Source organism: Eulemur rufifrons, chromosome 3 (genome assembly GCF_041146395.1).
Source record: "Eulemur rufifrons isolate Redbay chromosome 3, OSU_ERuf_1, whole genome shotgun sequence".
Taxonomy (NCBI): Eukaryota; Metazoa; Chordata; class Mammalia; order Primates; family Lemuridae; genus Eulemur; species Eulemur rufifrons.
The window spans coordinates 19054821-19074840 of record NC_090985.1 but is presented as its reverse complement, the minus strand read 5'-3'; the positions used below and the strand labels follow the sequence as shown (position 1 = coordinate 19074840).

At 40.3% G+C, this 20020-nt stretch overlaps 1 protein-coding gene across 1 annotated transcript in view; it reads left to right on the top strand.

Moving 5' to 3' along the window:
- Positions 1 to 19756, top strand: part of TRPM1 (transient receptor potential cation channel subfamily M member 1) — a 67980-nt gene extending 48224 nt beyond the window's left edge. The window contains 3 exon segments of the mRNA XM_069465814.1: positions 1073 to 1275; positions 1930 to 2062; positions 18508 to 19756. Of these exon segments, the coding sequence (XP_069321915.1) occupies positions 1073 to 1275; positions 1930 to 2062; positions 18508 to 19756 (1585 nt within the window).
- Positions 19757 to 20020: the final 264 nt, after the last annotated feature.

The window sequence follows — 20020 nt, the reverse complement described above, 5'->3', positions numbered from 1 at the left end:
TTTTGCAGTCTTTTTGTTCAGCTTTAATCAGTCGTAATGTATTCATAAATCAAGGGTTGACACTTAAATACATTTAAATTGAACCTCGGTTAGTATTTCAACATTTAGTGTACATTTTAATCTAATGAAAATATTTTCTTAGATGAAAGTCTCCTGGTGTCGAGAAGATTTGATCGTGTTTTTCATTCATTAGCAGGGGTGCAGAAGGCAAAAGCTGTTACAATTATTGTGATATTATATAAAATATTTTTTCTTATCAGTTACAGAATAGAAGATTAAATGGCCTAGGGAAAAGTATGGCTTAAATTATTAAATCACATTTCTTATAAAACTTGCCCATTTCACATGATGGTCGAGTATGTTGATCATGCTTAATAAATGTTGAAAAAAAATGATTTTAGCTTCTAAGATGAAAAATATGAGAGAAAAATCCTTCACAGAAATATAAAATCTTAGAACTTAACAGGGCATTGGAGAGAACCTGGTTCAAACTCCTGGCTCTAGATGAGAAAACTCAGTTCAGGGTGGGTAACTGGCTTTCCAAAGGTCCCAATACTGGTAGACAAAGCAACCGTTTGCTTACTGCCTCCTGTTGGAAGTTAAAATAAAAGATTGTACCTACCCCATATCCAAACTGATTTGCCTTCAATCAAATAAGTTCAATAATTAATCAATCCAGTTACCAAAAAAAAAAAAAAGTCATCTTGTTATTTGACTGAATTGAAAGTTTAAACACCTCAAAATGCTTAGTTGAATGGCTAGTACATTTAAATGTGGGAAATTAAATTTCCTGAGTATATGAATCAGTAGGCTGGGGTATGGTTTTTCAAGAAAGCTGTAGACAGCAAGTTAATATACTTAATTCTTAATTATTTATGAGTGCAACGTCCTTGAGCATAGATAACCCACACTGAAAAAACCAAAAGATTGCGTGAGCGGAGAATCCATACAAACTGGCACTAATAGGCCATTTTGTTGTGTATTTCCTTTTAAATGTGAATAATTCTGATGGTTCTAGGAAATCACAATAAACAGTGACATAACTAACTGTAACAATGTTTTCTTTTTAAAGCAATACCTTCTTTGAAGTCAAGTCAATATCCAACCAGGTGTGGAAGTTCCAGCGCTATCAGCTGATTATGACATTCCACGACAGGCCAGTCCTGCCCCCACCGATGATCATTCTAAGCCACATCTATATAATCATGATGCGTCTCAGTGGTCGCTGTAGGAAAAAAAGAGAAGGAGACCAAGAGGAGCGGGATCGTGGACTGAGTATGTGCAGGACTCTTCGTTTCTACCTTGGGCTAATTTCAAAATCATGTTCCAATTGGACATCATCATAGAAATCTCACTAAACTACTCACATGTGTGAAAAAACACAACACTCTAGACCAACTGTCCTTTTCAGAATGTGTCTCATTTTGTGTCCATTTTATTCCAGTTTTGTTACTGTATTAGTAAGTAATATTACTGAAAGCCAGTTCATGGGGATCAGAAGTTAAAAGAATTTTCAGAAATAACTCTTAGATATAAATTCCTATATAAATTCAATGTTTCTTTCAAAATGTTTTAATTTCTTGCATCTAAAGAGGCTGAGAAAACCATGCTATATGCTTGACTCTATTAATAAAATACATGCAAGAGGTTTTCCAGAATACATGACTTGGCTTCAATTTCCCAGTAGATGTAATTTTGGGTTTTGTGTTAAAAAGCGGGCCGTTTGGCTCCAGCAGAAAAGCCACTGCTGCTTATGATAACTTCTTTTGTGGATAATAACCAATTGGAGTAGTCAGAGAACTGCCCACGAGTGGTGGGGAAGGGAGTTTAATTAGAGTCAGGCTGTGAAATTCGCAGTGACACAACTAAATTGATTCTCCACGGATCTCGCTTGGTGTTCACGCGGCCAACACTTCTGCCTTTGCACAGAGCTGTTCCTTAGCGACGAGGAGCTGAAGAGGCTGCACGAGTTCGAGGAGCAGTGCGTGCAGGAGCACTTCCGAGAGAAGGAGGACGAGCAGCAGTCCTCCAGCGACGAGCGCATCCGCGTCACCAGCGAGAGGTGCGCCCAGCGCGTCCCGACGGCCAGCCCCAGCCGGCGTGTCACGGGTTTGCGGACTCTGGCGTCCCACTCTACAGGGGATGCCAAAGCGCATTTAAACGTTCATTCTGAGTTCTCGTGTTTATTTAAACTTTGGGTTTTAATGCGTTTGCCCCTCAAATAGTGAGAAAGTTCCTAGGTGATAATCATGTATTATTGTATATAGAAGTGAATGACAACATTCATTGCAACTACTCTAGCTCCCCAAAACACCAGACAGTTCTTGCCCACTCCTCACCGCCCCCCAGATTGAGGCATTTACCACAGTGTCCTGCATTAATGGAAGCCACAGAGAGCCACCTTTCTCTGAGCTTTTGTACCTGCAGTCCCCTTTGCCAAGCATGATCTTTCCTTAGGGATTGCCCAGAGCAGGACAGAGGGAAAGGCTCCCTCCTGGGGGCTCCCGGAGAGAGGGAACAGGGAGGGCAGGGCAGGGAATAGGGCGTATGTCCCCCATGAGGGTGGAAGTCTCTAAACTAGGGCAGGTTCTGTCTTTCAGACGCTTTTACACCCTCAGTACCCAACAAAATCAGCATAATCCACATGGAAACGCTTCATACATACAGAATGAATGAATACAGTAGTGCATAAATGAAGGCGGGTCCCAGAGGGACAGAAAAGGTGACATTTCCCAAACCTTATAGTATTGCTCTACCTTAGGCTGGGAAACAGTAACCCGCAAAGGGTTGACAGGAGCAATAAGACTTCACTACCTGCATTTTTTATCATACAATTTTTGAGAACCTCTATCACTTACCAAAAGTATTTAAACTTGTTGAAGATCTTGATGATTGATGTAATACGTGGTTCCAAAGGGTATAACTAACAATGCAATAGGGGCATAATCACAGAGAAGGAGACATGCCTGCAGGGATTCTAGCCCTTCCTTGAGTCCTTGGAACTCAAGTTTTCCTGATACAGGTACATGTGTACATTGAGAAACATAAAAAGAATGTAGAACTTCAAAAAGATATTTCAGCCAACAATTCCCAATCAAGGGCCCACACAATGACAACAGAATTCACAGATACACACCTGTGAATCCCCAGGCCAGCGACCCTGCTCCAGCCCACAGGAGAGGAGCTGTCCCTGGCAGCTGCAGGTCCCTGGCCCCTCTCCTCTCCTAGACCCAGTCACCTTGTAATCCAACCAAATCCAACCAGCCAAACTCAAGGATCACCTGCGCTACCTTTTGTCCTTACTAAAATAGATTTTTAATAAAACTTTGAAATACTTCTTGACATTTTAACAGTAATTGCTACACTTCCAAGACATAGAAATTATTTCTTCATGAGAGAGATGAAGTACCCCATGTAGATAATCTAAAATTTCCACTTTTTATTATAGTTAGACATTAACTTGAATTTAATCATAGCCAGTCATTTACAATGGGAATTGTGTTTGTTTTCCCTCTCCCTTCCCCAGCATTCTTTGGATTTTTGCCATTCTTGGACCAAGGCTCCAAGAATGTGGTTATCAGGTCATTACCAAATTGAATTTTTCTCTGGGGGCTTTGTGCACACGTAATAGGAACGAAAGTGTGCGGGGCAGTAAAAACATGCTACTTCCTGTTTCCCTTGGCTAGCATCCCAAGAACGATGGGAGCACATTCTTGCCCCTCTGTTTCCCTTTATTGGCCCCGGCTAGGCTGACTCACAGGTGAATGCCCAAGGCAGAAAGAGACGTTTGGGGAGAAGGGCGCTTTCCTTCCCTCATAACCAGGCCGGCTGAGGAGCAAGGGATAGGTGGGAGGATGGAAAGAACAGTAGTTATTTGTACCTAACTGGGAGCACCTATGATTACTTTTAAAGTCAAACGGTTGAGTACTCAGACGTTTCTGCCATTTCTTCAATCTTCTTTATATATTGAATTAGTTTTATTTTCTGCATCACCATTTGCCATCTGATGATTTTCCTGCCCTTCCCCAGCACCATTCAGATTGTAGGGTCTGGGTAGGGGGGCATCCGTCCCTTCCTTGCCTCCCTGTGGTCTGGGTAGCTTTTAGGACCTGAGCCAGCAACTCTTGTGACTCAGTCTTACAAATGTGTGCACACAGGACGTTGACACAGTAGTCATGCTCACCCATGCAGGGCACTTTCAGTGCTTCTGTGCGGGCCAACTCAGCTCGGTCCAAAAAATGGAAACTGGCAAATCATTGTGGAACCTCTCTCTTCTTCACTAAAGATCAAGTTCTGTTTACTTGCCCTTGTGAATAAATCCTGGCCCGCCCACTTCTTTCAGTCTCCACCAGTGCACAAGTAGGAGACCTCCATTCCTGCAGCTGCCCCACACTGAGCGCACCGGATTCGTTTCTGCTCTTCCGGTCCATGCTGTACTCTGTTGACTCTAATGGGGTCCTGCACTCCTGCCCCACCAGTTCTCCTTAAAAGTCCCTCAGTGGCCCCCACTGCTCTCAGACCTTCAAGGTCCAGCCTTGTCCTGGGCCATCCTCTCCCCCAGACTTCATACTCCATTTCTTGGCCTTCTTTCATTTCCTCAAAGCACCACTTCCTCCCTGCCCCAAGGGCTTTGCACGTGCTGTTCCCCCCACCCCCCGCCTGGTGCACCTCACCCTCCTTTGGATCTCCGCTCAAATGCCAATTCATTATGGAAAACTTCCCTGAGCACCTTTCACCACAGACTAGGTCAGGACCCTTAGACCCTAAGCTCCATGAAGGCAGAGCCACGTCTCGGTTTTGTCTGCCCCCAGTGTCTGCATATCTCCACATAGCAGGAGTGAGATTTTTGCATGAATGAATGACTTAAAAATTTGTTTCTTGATTTGAATACAAATTTCTCTCCTATCCTCAATGAGTTCCCTCCTATAACATCAATAAGGAAATCAACTATGCTCCCTCTGGGTTCAAAACTTTGCTTTTACTATTAGGAACTAGGAGCAGACTCAAGATGCAGAGGATTGCCTGCCCATAATTATAGGGAAGAATGACAAGTGTTGGTGATGGCATTTTTCTGGTTGAAGGGACAGTATGTGAGGGCCAAGAGGGCTGGTGGGATGAGAATGTTTTATAGATAACTTTTGCCAGCACATGCAAAGTAGAACTTGTCAACCTAAATATTCTATTCTCATCCTACCAGGAGAATAACTGGTAACATAAATAAATCCTTATCATTTGGAGCTTCAAGGCCATCTCAGTGTTTTCTGCAAATCCACTGTTGAACACATCACTCTTTTTGAGGTTTGGCATCCATTACCTCAGCTTCACAGGTTCAGGAGCAATTGGGTTGGAAAGAATCTTTCCTGACAAAATTTTGTCAGATTCAACTTCCTTTTCTCAAACAATGAGAATTATGTCACCCAGTGTGTTTTCCTTTTTTTCCCCATGGTTTCAAGGAAGCTCAGCACCAAATGTAATATTTAATTATAAAAGTATATTAGTACAGGTTTTTGGAACATGTGGTGTATGTTGCCTCCTCTTTACTTTTTTTATATCTTCTACTTCCATTTACGTAAGTTTTATCTATGTCTGCTATTTCAAAATATGCCAGATGTAACTCATAAATTATATGCTGTAAATGCAGTTGGCCTTGTACTTAAGAAGCTATGCGTCTTAGACCAGCCAAACTTATAATGGCACATTCTAATTCTTGGGTTAAGTGGTTTCTTGTCAGATTTGTGGATCTGGTTTAAGGTCTCGGATTTCCAGTGGGTTTGATAAGAAATCAGCAATTCATGGCTTTGAGATCTTTTTATTTGACATCCTCTTCCCACGTGATCTGACCAGGAAGGCAAAATGCTGGTAATAGAAACCCTACCAAGAAGGAGAAACGATAGAAACTAGAAGAGGAACTGAAAAAGAGATCAGGCTTGGGAAGGAGGTAGAGGATTCCCCAGGTGCAGAGAAGGTCATAGAATGAGAAACACGCAGTGATGGGGAAGACATCTGGGGCAGATCCCATCCGAAGGCTTTTGTCTTATAAATCAGTAGGAGTCAATGTTGCTTGGATGGTGGGAGAGGCATAGGATTAAATGTCGGAGTTTTAATGTGCTCAGTAAATGACACACCTGCTCCTGACCTGACTTTGAGAGCCAACTCAGAGATAGATGCAGATATCAGGCAAATAGAGATTAAAAAATATCAGCTTTATTAGTAATAAAAGTTATACTGGAGGGTGAGGCTCAGTTCTTGCCAAATACATACCCAGAATTAGGAATATCCACTCAGTCCCAGGCAGTGGTAGCCACTGCAGGCCTCCCTTCCCACAGGTAGAGTCAGCCTGTCCGCTATGCTTACCACATGACCGACCGAGACAGAGAGAGAGAGAGAGAGAGAGAAAAAGAGACAGACAGAGAGAGAGAGAGAGAGAGAAGCATGCCAGTGTCCCCCTCCCCAAACTGCAACCAGAAAAGCAGTCCTCCTCAAGAATAAATAAAGGGCTGGAGCAAGGCCAGGAGCATTACACTAATGGAAAGTACTGGCACATAGAAAGAATAGGAATGGGGAAAGCGTAACCCCACCCCCACCCCTCCCCCGCCATCAACACAGAGACTTGAAGCCAGTAGGGAGGATTCAAGTCAAGTGAGTCCTTTTTTAGGAGAGAAGTGCCAGGACAGGAGATAAGTATGGGGCTGCTTGGCAGGAACAATGAAGACCCAGCTGAAATTAGATGACATGACTTTGTTTTGGGCCATGTCAATGTGGCTCCCATGACTTTCATCAATGACACTCTATAGCCCACAGGCAAGGATGCAGAAACTAAACCATACACGGGGCACAGGCACTGCAGGGAGCCTGTGCCCCCAAGAACCAGTCAGTGGGGATACCACAAAGTTGCTAGTGTTTGCAAATGGCAGCATACACATATCACATTGCCGCCGGGCACCATTTATCCTGGCCCAGCCTTGGAGTCCTGGTAGCCATAGAGGAAGGGCTATGGATTGGCACTACTGTGTTCAATGTAAGGAAGACAGAACCTAGGATATTAAGGGCTTCACTGAGTGGCCAACCACAGAATCTGGCCTGAATAGAAAATGGAACGTAGCCAGAAAAGGCTAATGATTTAGATGACTTGAATTCTAGAATCCTAGGTGGTCTGAGGGATAGCCATGTGGGTGTATATAAATGAGGCAGCATAGAGCTAGAATCCCAGAGAGCTTAATATTCTTTAAGTAACTATTCAGTATACTGTTTGTTACAAAGAATGAGAAAGCCAGAAGATTTAAGACTTGAGTCTTGTTCTTTTATTACTAGTCTTCGTTTAGTGTTTCACATACAAAAACTCTGTAAGTAAGCACAACAATTTTCTGCTTTGGGTGTTTGCCCTATAATTACTAAATTTAAAAGGCAGCCCTGTATGAGGAAATAGATGGAAATTTAAATAGCTGGATGTAAAATTTAGTGTGGATTAGACAACTTTATGATCTATAGATCTGGAATAAAAATATAGGGTAGGAATAGTCTCAGAACTCAATCATAGCATACCAGGGGATCTTGAAACACAGTTTCTTCAAGTATGAACTAGACCTAGCTCCACTAACATCACATTTTTTTATGTTAACATTTAACTCTATCATTAAGGAAATGCTCCCATATAATTTATGCCTTGCAGGTGGAAGGTGATGGTTTCCCATGAAAAGATGACTGCACATAAAACAAGTTTTAATAACTGGCTTACTACAGAACTTCAAATGTGTCAGTCCGGTCCTTAGGAGAGAAACACTGGGACTCCTACCACAAGAACATGAATTTGGACTTTACATTTTTTTTTTTTTTTAGACAGGGTCTTGCTCTGTCGCCCCTGGCAAAGTGCAGTGGTGTCATCATAGCTCATTGCAACCTCAAACTCCTAGGCTCAAGCAATCCTCCTGACTCAGCCTCCCAAGTAGCTGGGACTACAAGTGCACACCACCACACCCAGCTAATTTTTGCTATTTTTGGTAGAGACGAAGACTCAGTCATGCTCAGGCTGGTCTGAAACTCCTGACCTCAAGCAATCCTCCCACCTTGGCCTCCCAGAATGTTAGGATTACAGCCGTGAGCCACCGTGCCTGACCTGGACTTTACATTTAATTCTCAATTGTCAACGCAAAGTCTGATAAAATTATGCCATACATAGGTATTCTCTTAGAAGTTACTAGAAAAGTTCCATGAATTTATATATTGTTGTAATTATTATTTGGATGAAATGGAAAACATTATCTACAATTCCTTTACAAAAAATGTACTTTTGTTAAACTATTTTAAGGTCTAATGGCATCATGTTCAAAATCAAAGACCCCTGGATAGATACCAAGATATAGAGAAGATTTGCAACGATACCTTATTTCAGACAGTCATGTCCTTTGACACTTGTGTAGTCGTTACGGTTCATGGAGCACTTTCATTTACACGATTACATTTAAGCTCACAACACTATCACGTTACAGCTATTATTATTGCTGTTTTATAAATCACTCGCCAGCTTTACAGAGGAGCTAGTGGGGTACCTTCATCCCTAATGTGAATGCGGGCACAGACCAAAGGAAATGCTGAAGGTGACAACATGTGAATCAGAAATAGCCTTTGTTTTTCTCAAAAACAAACTAAACAGACAAAAAGAGTCATAATATGTAATGTCAGTTGTTAATCTGCTACCATTATCTTCCACTTAGTTTTTCTTTCTAGTTTTTTGGGGTTTTGGGCAGCTAAAGCAGATCTTTCACTTTCTTAATTTAAAAAACAAGTGTGTACATGTATACACATCTATCTATCTATCTATCTATCTGTATGCTCCAGATTTTGAGACTGGTTAGGACATTAAGGTGTGTCCTTTTAAAAGAAAGGCCCAAAGACCAATCAATACTAATCTCTGAATCAAACAGAGAGAAATATGGTGGGGGCAGGGAACACGGCCATTATTAATCAAGACTGATTAAGCAAATTAGGCTCTGGGCTCCTCAGTGACTGTAACAGTAGCACACGTGCTGCAGTTAAGGGCAGGGCAAAGACTGTCATAAAGCAAGTGCAGTTTAAAATTCTATTCAAAGTCAGGAGCATGATTAATTGGAGCCCAGACAGCTCATAAGATATTGTTTGTTTATAGTTTCCTTTGATACAAAAGAATGGTGAAGGGTGGCCCTCAGGAATTGCCAGTTGACAAATCATGTTTGGTGGTTAGAAAAGGGGTTCAGTGTCCTTTTCAAAAGTACTCTTAAATGGGAGAATTTTTGCTGTGAAGTCAATGCGACCATAATGTGTAAAATAAAAACCTAGTGAAGCGACTTATATGACCTATAAGTCAATCCAAACACAGAAGTAGTTACAGAAGCCATGAACTTCAATTGGAAGGAAAGGAAGAGAAGTAGATCTGACCAGAAATTAGTGTCCCCTTCTGTAGGAAAGTACACTTTGCATCACAAAAGTATCCACTGTCCAAAGAAATAGTCCCTTTGAGCTGAATACTTGTCATATTAGAAAAATAGTTATAAATGATTTGACCACATGATTTGAAATATTTGAAAGAGAGTATTGGCATATTTTGTTAAATGAATATTATTTTGAAAACCCTATAATAAACAACACAGCCATGTTAATCCAATTAAATAATACCTAAAGCCAGGATAGGAACATACTTTTACATACCGTGGCTGAGGTCCCTGACGTCACCAAGACACCTTTCATGTATCTGACTCTTCCACAAACATTAGAGGTAGCCGCAAGTTCTAGAACAGGTGTTCTCAAACTGGGGTCATCAAATGCCTTGGCATTGGGGGTTCTCAAGTCCTGAGAGAAGTTTACTTTTTCATTTTGATGATGACAGCGTGCTTGCGAAGGGTGCTTGAGCAAATGTGGGGATGGAGAACAGGACAAGGCAGGAAGGGAGGATAGGGCAGGTTGTGAAGAGCTTACAACATGTATAAGAGACAGAAATCTTTTTTTTTTTTTGAGACAGAGTCTCACTCTGTTGCCCAGGCTAGAGTGAGTGCCGTGGCGTCAGCCTAGCTCACAGCAACCTCAAACTCCTGAGCTCAAGCGATCCTCCTGTCTCAGCCTCCCGAGTAGCTGGGACGACAGGCATGCGCCACCATGCCCGGCTAAGTTTTTCTATATATATTTTTAGCTGTCCATATAATTTCTTTCTATTTTTAGTAGAGGTGGGGTCTCGCTCTTGCTCAGGCTGGTCTCGAACTCCTGAGCTCAAACGATCCGCCCACCTCGGCCTCCCAGAGTGCTAGGATTACAGGCGTGAGCCACCACGCCCGGCCGAGACAGAAATCTTTGTAGGAGGTTAGGGCTGCTGGAATTGGAAGGGAAGACTTAAAACTGCATTTGCATTGCACTTTACATATAGGAAAAGTGTCAGTGTCCATATCATAGACTAGGGTTACCAATGGAGATTAACACACTCTTTGATACCTAAAACTGCATGAAATTTGGTTTTTATCTCAAGTGTGATGGGAAGCTGCTACTGTTTTTAAGCAAGGAGTAACATGATTGTGTGTCTGTGTTATCTTTTTGGATTAGAGTCAGAAGACACTGTAGGCAAAAAGGCTCTTCCTTATAACTATTAATAACATTTTTTGCTTATCAGCTTGGGGTACAAAATGAGGTCATATATCTTTTAATATTAAATGAAATGATTCTTTGACCCCATCTGTTTATTCCAAGAGTGCCTTTTTCCTCTTCCTTCCCCAAACCAGACAAAGAGAGTTGAAAAAATAAAACTACAGATTAATATTCCTCATGAACATAGACACAAAAATTCATAGCAAAACACTAGCAAATTGAGTCTAGCCATGATCAGGTAGTTTTTCCTAGGAATGAAAGTTTAGGTTAATATTTGAAAACAATCAATGTAATTCATCATATTAATGATTTAAAGAAAAAATCCCATATGATCACATTAATTGGTGCAGAAGAAGCATTTGACAAAATTCAACATCCATTCATGATAATAAAAATAAAAAATTTTAAAAAACCCCTCTCAGCAAGTTAGGAAAAGAAGGGAATTTCCTCAATCTGATGAATGGCATTTACAAAAAACCAACAGCTAACATGGCAAAAGACTAAATGCTTTCTCCCTACGATTGGGAACTGGGAAGGATGGCCACTCTCACCACTGCTATTCAACAATGTATTGGAAGCCTTAGACAGTGCAATAAGGCAAGAAAAAAAAATATAAGACATATATCTTAGAAAGGAAGAAATAAAACCCTTTGTATTTATAGATGACATGATTATCTAAGTAAAAAATCACATAAAATCTTCAAAAAACAAAATGGAACAAACAAAACCCCCTAGACATAATAAGTGAATTTAGCGAGGCTAAAGAGTATCACATCAACAAACAAAATAAATCTTATTTCCATATACTAGCAATGTATAATTGGACATTGAAATTTTTTAAACAATATCATTCTATAAGAACTCCAACAAAAATGAAATACTTAGGTATAAATCTAATAAAACATGTATGGGCTCTAAATGTAGAAAACTACAAAATGCTGATGAAAGAAATCAAGGATGACTTGAATAAATGGGAACACATACCATATTCATGTATTGGGAGACTCAATACAGTACAGATGTCAATTCTCTCCAAATTAAGTGATAGATTTAAAGCAATACCAATCAAAATCCCAGCAAAAATGCACCTGCCCTGTCCATGGAGAGAGACTGAGGTTTGTGAGCTCCAGCCTGAGCACAAGGGCAGCAGGACGACAAAGATGTCAGCTTCCCTAGTTTGGGCCATTGTCTGTGCTGAGCACAAGAGGAAGCTACAGTCCACCCATGCTGCCCTCACCCTGACACCCTCAGCAATAAACAAGATAAAACAATTTCTTAAAGATAAGCCTGACCAGGATAGGCATGAACCAGGAGCTGTAATAGCCTTTCTTATACTCCAGAATGTACACGAAGACAGAAGGGCATTCTGATGAAGTTGTTGAAGACGGACTCAGAGTGTTCATTGAAAAGAAAGCACAGCTAATGCTTTTAGGGACAGAAATGGACTATGTTGAAGACAAATTACCCAGTGAGTTTGTGTTCAATAACTCAGACATCAAAGGAACTTGTGGCTCTGGGGAAAGCTTTAATATTTGAAACCTCAGGACTACTCTGGCTATAAGCTCCAGGAATGCTAGCAGAAGCCTGAGGGCTTACTGAAGAAATCATGTGACTGTCACATGCTTAATGTGTGGCTGCCTTGTGATGAAAATAACGTGATGCATTTTGAAAATGAAGCCAGTGTTAGATTCCAGAAGAAGTGACATTTGTATTCTCTGTAGGGGACAGAAAATCTCTCTCTCTTTGGATCATTTTTCTTTTCTATAAAGAAAAAAAATCCTGCCCTGTACTTAACTCTCTTGCACTCTTTCTGTTAGAACCAGTTTCATTAAAGTTGCTTTGCTGGGCAGCCATTAATCCATTCAGGAAACGGACTGGATCTTTAGTGAATGGCTTGAATGTGTATCTCCCTCTGCATTTTTCCCGACCAGATTGGTGACTCTGAAAATTCAGAGGCAGGAAATTCTGACTGCTGGTAGTAACATAGGGGGTGCATTATTTTCCACACAAATTTGGCATAGCCTTTTTGCACTTTCATCAAAAATTTCATTTCCAGATGCCTCATTTGTGTACCCTTTAACAGTACCAGGGAAAGATTTCCTGGAACTATAATGCAGGATAGTTCTGAGTGATGGTATCAAAGGTGAGGAATACTTCATCCACTGGTTTTTTAATCCATTTCTTTTGTCACCTTAAATGTTTGCTCGAAGATGGGATCTCAAGCTGACTTTGATTCTTTTAGTTGAAGGGTCTCTTAAAAGCCATCTAGCCCACCCCACTCAATTCTGTATATCAGGAAGTAAAACCCCAGGGAGGCCAAAGGGCTTTTGTCCGTCCACCTTCATGCCACAAGTTGGGAGACAGCTGGGACTCTACCCCTCTCACTCCTTCCTTGTAGGTGACACATGTGCTCTGAGCCAATCAGTGAAAGGAAATGGTGATCTGACTTCTTTGGTCAACATTTTGATAGAATTTCTTTGTAATTTGGTGGGATTTCACTTTATTTTGAGTGAATCTTATTTTAAAACCCTTTCATGTGAACTATTATACCATCTTGTCTCTTAAACTTTGAAACAATGGTTTATACTAGCAGAGAAGACATTGTAGCAACCCAAGATTACTCTATTGGAATGTAGTTCTAATTGTGAAGGAGAACATAGGGGTCTTTTCTTAAAATTTCCAATATGCCTATACGCTCTGGTTCCTAAGTCCAACTGTTAATTGTTACCACAATTGTTCACAACTGCTAAATTATTTAAACAATATCTTAAACTACCATTTTTATCACCAAGTTTTCTTTCAAAGCATTCCTTATATCAATTAGTTAATGATTTTCCTGAGTTTGACATACTAAGTATTATATGAGATGACATATATGCTTTTTGTGAAAGCTGATTCTCATGAATTTAAGTAGTTGGGTTCCTTTATGTTTGTTTTATGACTAAAGTACTTTGCACAAAATGCATTAAAACCTAGAGCAGTAGTTTTACATAAATGCTCATGAGTTTGAATCATTAGTATAATTGTTGATTCATTTATAATTTGTGTAATATTGTATGTATGCAGAGACTGAGTTATCAATTAAAAAAATGTGGCCTCAAAAATCCCAGCAGGATATTTGGTAGATATAGGTCAACTGATTTTAAAAAGTAAATGGAAAGGCACAGGAACTAGACTATCTAAAACAATTTTGAAAAAGAAAAATAACATTAGAGAAATCACAGTATCCAGTTTGCAGTGGTCCCCGACCTTTTTGGCACCAGTGATAGTTTTCATGGAAGACAATTTTTCCACAGATCAGGGAGGTGGGAGGATGGTTTCGGGATGATTCAAGTGCATTATATTTATTGTGCACTTTATTTCTATTTTTATTATACCTTAATATATAATGAAATAATTATGCAACTCACTATAGGTTGGGGACCCCTCGTACTGTAAAGTTAGAGTAATGAAAATAGTGTGTCTTGCTAAGGAAAAAGGGCAAAAAAAAAAAAAAAAGAAAATAGTGTGATATCGGTGAAGGGTCTAACACATATGTAAGTGGAACATAGTAGAGTGCAGAGGTAGATCTACTCAAATAGGGCCAATTGATTTTTCCCCAAAAGGTGCAAAAGTAATTCCATGAAGAATAGACAGTCTTTTCAACTAGAGGTGTTAGAACAGTTGGACATTTTTACGCAAAAAAAAAAAAAAAAAAAAAAAATGGATCTCAACACATACAAAAATTAACTAAAAAATGGATCATAGATCTAAATATACAATAAAAAATTAAACTTTTGGCAGAAAACATAAGAGAATATCTTCGTGACCTGGGAATAGACAAAGAATTCTTAAGCATGACACCAAAAGCATAATCATGCCAATCACATATCTGAAAAAAGATTTGTGGACAAAATATTTGAAGAACTCTGAATGTTCCCCACAATATGCTGAAATAAGAAAAAAAAGAAAAGAAAAGAAAAAAAATAAGGTAAAAATAATAAAAAGTAAAATTTAGATTTAAAAAAATGGGCTAAAGATTAGACACACTAGAGGGGACATAAGATTGTCAAATAAGCACATAAAAAGATGCTCAACATCATTAGCTAAATTAGTGAAATGTAAATTAAAACCAGGATGATATACATCTACACACCTACTACAATGGCCAAAAGTAAAATAAATACTGACAATACCAATAGCTGAGAAGGATGCTGAGCAACTGGAATTCATATACATGGCTGGTGGGAATACAAAATGGTACAGCCATTCTGAAAAACCGTTTGGCAGTTTCTTAAAGTTAAACATACATTTACCCTATGGACCAGTAATTCCAGGTATTTAACTCCTAGATATTTACCCCAGAGAAATGAAAACTTATGTTCACACAAAACTAGAACATGAATGTTTATAGCAGCTTCTCATACTTGCCAAAAAAATGGAAACAACCAAACGTCCTTCAACAGGTATTGTGGTACATCCATATTTGAAATACACCTTCAAGAAAGAATCAACTTTAATTAAAGGGAGGGCCAAGCAAATGCCCTTGTATTCTGTGATTAGCCAAAAAATATTTCACTCTGTGCTGAAAGGAAAGCTGAGTTAAGACTTAGAAAGCTGGCCGGGCGCGGTGGCTCACGCCTGTAATCCTAGCACTCTGGGAGGCCGAGGCGGGTGGATTGCTCAAGGTCAGGAGTTCGAGACCAGCCTGAGCGAGACCCCGTCTCTACTAAAAATAGAAAGACATTATATGGACACCTAAAAATCTATATAGAAAAAATTAGCCGGGCATAGTGGCGCATGCCTGTAGTCCCAGCTACTCGGGAGGCTGAGGCAGTAGAATCGCTTAAGCCCAGGAGTTTGAGGTTGCTGTGAGCTAAGCTGACGCCACGGCACTCACTCTAGCCTGGGCAACAAAGTGAGACTCTGTCTCAACAAAAAAAAAAAAAAAAAAAAGACTTAGAAAGCTAAACAAATAACTCGTTTGCTGATTAATCATATCTCACTATGACCTCTACCATACACGATGGATTTCTCTTGTGTTTTCCTGCCATTCTGTATAAACAGATGGAGGCTCTTGTCAAATTGATTCCTAGATAGCCTGTCTTTCCCCATCTGAAATGGAAATCACTCTTTGTGTGGATGTCAAGGTTTGTGAAACGTTCTAAGTAATTGTGGGAAGTCACAAAACATGGCTAGCAAAGGAGAGAATTCATCATTTGTCCTTTTTGTTAATCATTTCAGATATAAGTGAACTTAAACTCATTTTTCTTCTTTCACCTTTCACACATGCTATAAAAAACTCAATATAACTTCCCTTGATTTGGCATAGCCATTCAAAATTTGCTGTCTCCACACTGCAGCAGTTTACAAGCTCGAAACAAGCATCTGACACTTTTTTTTTTTTAACTTAAAACACATTATTAAGCATTGTTTCTTTCACAGCTTCAAAGAAGGGAGTGGGATAGGGATGGGAGTCCTACGGCCCAGCTTGGTCACTGATTCAGTGCAGTGGGGAGGGGAGGGGAGAGAATAAGTAGAAGGGAAACCAAAGAATCCAATGACTTTGAGGTTCTTTTTTTATTGTATGAGTGGCTGGCAACACTGGTTATCTTAATTAGATAATAAAGGAAAAAATATAGACAGAGAATTATGAAAGATTTGAGGGGAAAGATACTTATCTCTATTTTACCAGTGTATTTATTTTTAAAAGTTTGCACAGCTGCAGGATCTGTTACTGCAGAGTTCGTTAGACAAGTTTGACAGTTACAGAGGCAATGTGGTTTTTAATTCAAAAGGAATCATCAGGGGTAATAGATTTTTTTTGTTTGTTTTAGACAAGGTCTTGCTCTGTCACCCAGGCTAGAGTGCGGTGATGTCATCATAGCTCACTGCAGCCTCAAGCTTCTGGGTTCAAGCGATCCTCCCACCTCAGCCTCCCAAGGAGTGGAGACTACAGGCGTGCACTACCATGCCTGGATAATTTTTCTATTTTCTGTAAAGATGGGGTCTCGCTCTTGCTCAGACTGGCCTTGAACTCCTGAGCTCAAGTGATCCTCTCACCACCTCGGCCTCCCAGAGTGCTGGCATTACAGGCATGAGCCACCACCCCAGCCAGGAATAATAGATTTGAAGGGAGCAAGGCGCCATTATATTTAACAGAGAACACTGTAAAGTTAATAGTGAAAAGTCCACCTGCTGGTCCCTGAAATGCAGGAGGGGAGAGAACCCTTCAAACCCACAGTGCCTATGATAGAGAGGCTTTTGAAAAAAAGGAAGCCGGGACTTCTCAGATATGATGAATTTGGTTATTGCTGGTGGCAAACTTCCAGGAAGCCAGACCCTTCCTGTTCAAATGCTGTGGTTTCCTAAGGGACATATAAATAGTTCTGTCCCCAAGAAAAGAGTTAAGAATGGAAGCCAAGGAACCCCACGTGCACACACCTTGGAGTACAGCTGTCAACGTTGCCGACAGAAGAGCGGCATTAGCAAAGGTCACTCCAGGAGAATGTGGGGCACAGTGGCCACAGAAGCAGCTGGATGGGGCAGGGGTGGAGTTAGGAGATGGAGGCAGGCACAGCGCAGGGACTTAGCATACAAAGAGCAGCAGGCAAACTGTCCAGAAGACAAGAAAGGGGGTGGCAGACCATCGTGAAGAGGATGAAGAAAAGTAGAGCTACAGACATCAGGGGATTTATAAGGCTCTTCAGAGAGGGTAGCAAAGACCTATTAATAGAAACAGACTGTAATGCAAGCTGAGTCTGTACGTTCTTAAGAAACAAGGGAGAAAAATCAAAGCATAACTAAACCAGACCAAAGTGTTTGCCTTCACACAAGCATGAACCTGCAGGAACAGACCAACACACTGCCCAACTGGGAGCCAGGACTCCCAGACCCATCCCCAGGACAAATGCAACTGTTAGAAGGCAGTCCTAAGTCCTGGACATACCTCACGGCCTCTTGGAGTTACATTTTATGAACTATTGAAATGATTTATGCTGTACATATTGAAATATGAAACAAGGTCTATACTAGCAGATTTTAGTCTAGGCAACATTATGGTTTCATAGGCTGTTGCTTGATCTTATAGGAGTTTTTTAAAAAAATTATCTAACAGCAGATATTTCTTATCTGCCATGCTCTTTTTTTTTTTTTTTTGGTGAAACCTCATTAAGGGAATACTAATTATTAAATATAAAGAACAATTTAAAGTTACTGGTATTCTTTAGGCAATTAAATAACCCGTTGCCCTTTAAGTAAACCATCTGATAATCTGAACATAATTACTAACAATTTATTATCTGAATTTCTTGAACTTCAAATAAGGATTTTAATTTGTTTATTTTGTTATAACCATTCATCACTGACAGCCATAGTCTAAACTCTACAAACTATTAATAATTGGTAGGATCTTCCATTATTATTAGAGGCCGTGTGATGGACCAGCTAAGAGACATAGGCTGGAGCAAGTGCTAGGCGGTTTGTGCCCAAACCCAGCTCCACTGCTTACTAGATGTGCGCCTTCGGGCAAATTACTTATGGGTCCAGGACTTAATTTCCTCATCTCTAAAATGGGGATGATAATAACTGGACCTACCTCATAGGGCTGCCATGAGGATTAAAGAAACCTGGAACAGAACCTCAGTAAGTACTTGTTAGTGAATATAGGCAATTAGCACAATCCTGGGTAATTTAATAACTATTAATACTAAGCACTATATGCATTAACTGTTATTTCCATTATTTTCTGATGCTCCTCATGATAATTTTAGTACTCATGTTAGGGGTATGTGAAGCTGGTAAATATGCCCAGCAATTTCCATATTCTCAAAAGACTGAAAAATCACATAGCAATGACATTATCTCCTTTTGTAACATTCAGTTCATCTCAGTTTAATGGATCTATCCCTTTGTATTCAACAGAGTTGAAAATATGTCAATGAGGCTGGAGGAAATCAATGAAAGAGAAAATTTTATGAAAACTTCACTACAGACTGTTGACCTTCGACTTTCTCAACTGGAAGAATTATCTAACAGAATGGTGAACGCTCTTGAAAATCTTGCAGGAATCGACAGGTCTGACCTGATACAGACACGGTCCCGAGCTTCTTCCGAATGTGAGGCAACTTACCTTCTGAGGCAAAGCAGTATCAACAGTTCTGACGGCTACAGTTTGTATCGATATCATTTTAATGGAGAAGAATTATTGTTTGAGGATACTTCTCTCTCCATGTCCCCAGGGGCAGGATTCAGGAAAAGAACGTGTTCCTTCCGTGTAAAGGAAGAGAAGGATGTGAAAATGCATCTAGTTCCAGAACATCAGAACGGTCTTCACCTTTCACCGAGCGTGAGCACACCAGCAACAACAGATGGCAGTCACCTTGCAGTCGATGACTTAAAGAACACTTCAGAGCCAAAGCTAGGTCCCGATACTGGAATTTCCACTGAAGATGATGAAAGACAGGCAGACTCTAAAAGAGAAGAAACTGCCTCCCCAAGTCTAAATCAGACAGATGTGATGCATGGGCAGAACAAATCAGACTTTCAAAACACTCAGCTAACAGTGGAAACAACAAACGTAGAAGGCACTATTTCCTGTCCACTGGAAGAAACCCAAATTACACGCTATTACCCTGATGAAACATTCAATGCCTGTAAAACAATGAAGTCCAGAAGCTTTGTATATTCCCAGGGAAGAAAGCTGGTCAGGGAGGGTAACAACTGGAATGCGGAGTACAGTTCCATCATGGACCAGCAATGGACGACAGAGTGGAACTACCAAGTTCAGAAGATCACACGCTCTCGCAGCACAGATATCCCTTATGTTGTGTCAGAAGCTGCAATGCAAGCCGAGCACAAAGAGTTTACAGATACGGAAGATGAAAGCTGGGTTCCTGCAACAGTCCCTCAAATCCCTCGTTTATCTCTAGCTTTTATTGACAGAACTGGAAAGGAAAACTTGCTGTCTGTGAAAACAGATCAAACTTTGGGGTTCCCATCTCTACGGTCAAAAAGTTTACATGGCCGTCCTAGGAATGTCAAATCCATGCAGGGCAAATTAGACAGACCAGGGCATGCCAGTAGTGTAAGCAACTTGGTGGTGGTGTCTGGAACTACAACAGGAGAAAAAACGGTTAAGCAAGAGAAAACATCCACAGAGACTGAATGCTGACCTGTTTTGTTTCTTTGACTTTTTTTTTTTTAACAATCAGAACCACAACTGGGTGCCAGTTTGGCCACCTAAACATCATCAGTTTCTGAAAGCGTTTTCCTTAAAAAAAAAATTGGAAATTTAGACTTAATTTAAAATTTAAGACACTAAACTTAGAGTATGTTTTGTTAGCATATGTTTGTAGGCTTAGGATTTTTTTAGTTGGAGTAGGAGCAAATGAAGGTGACAATACTCTAATCGAGTTAAACTGTTAATCAGTGTGTA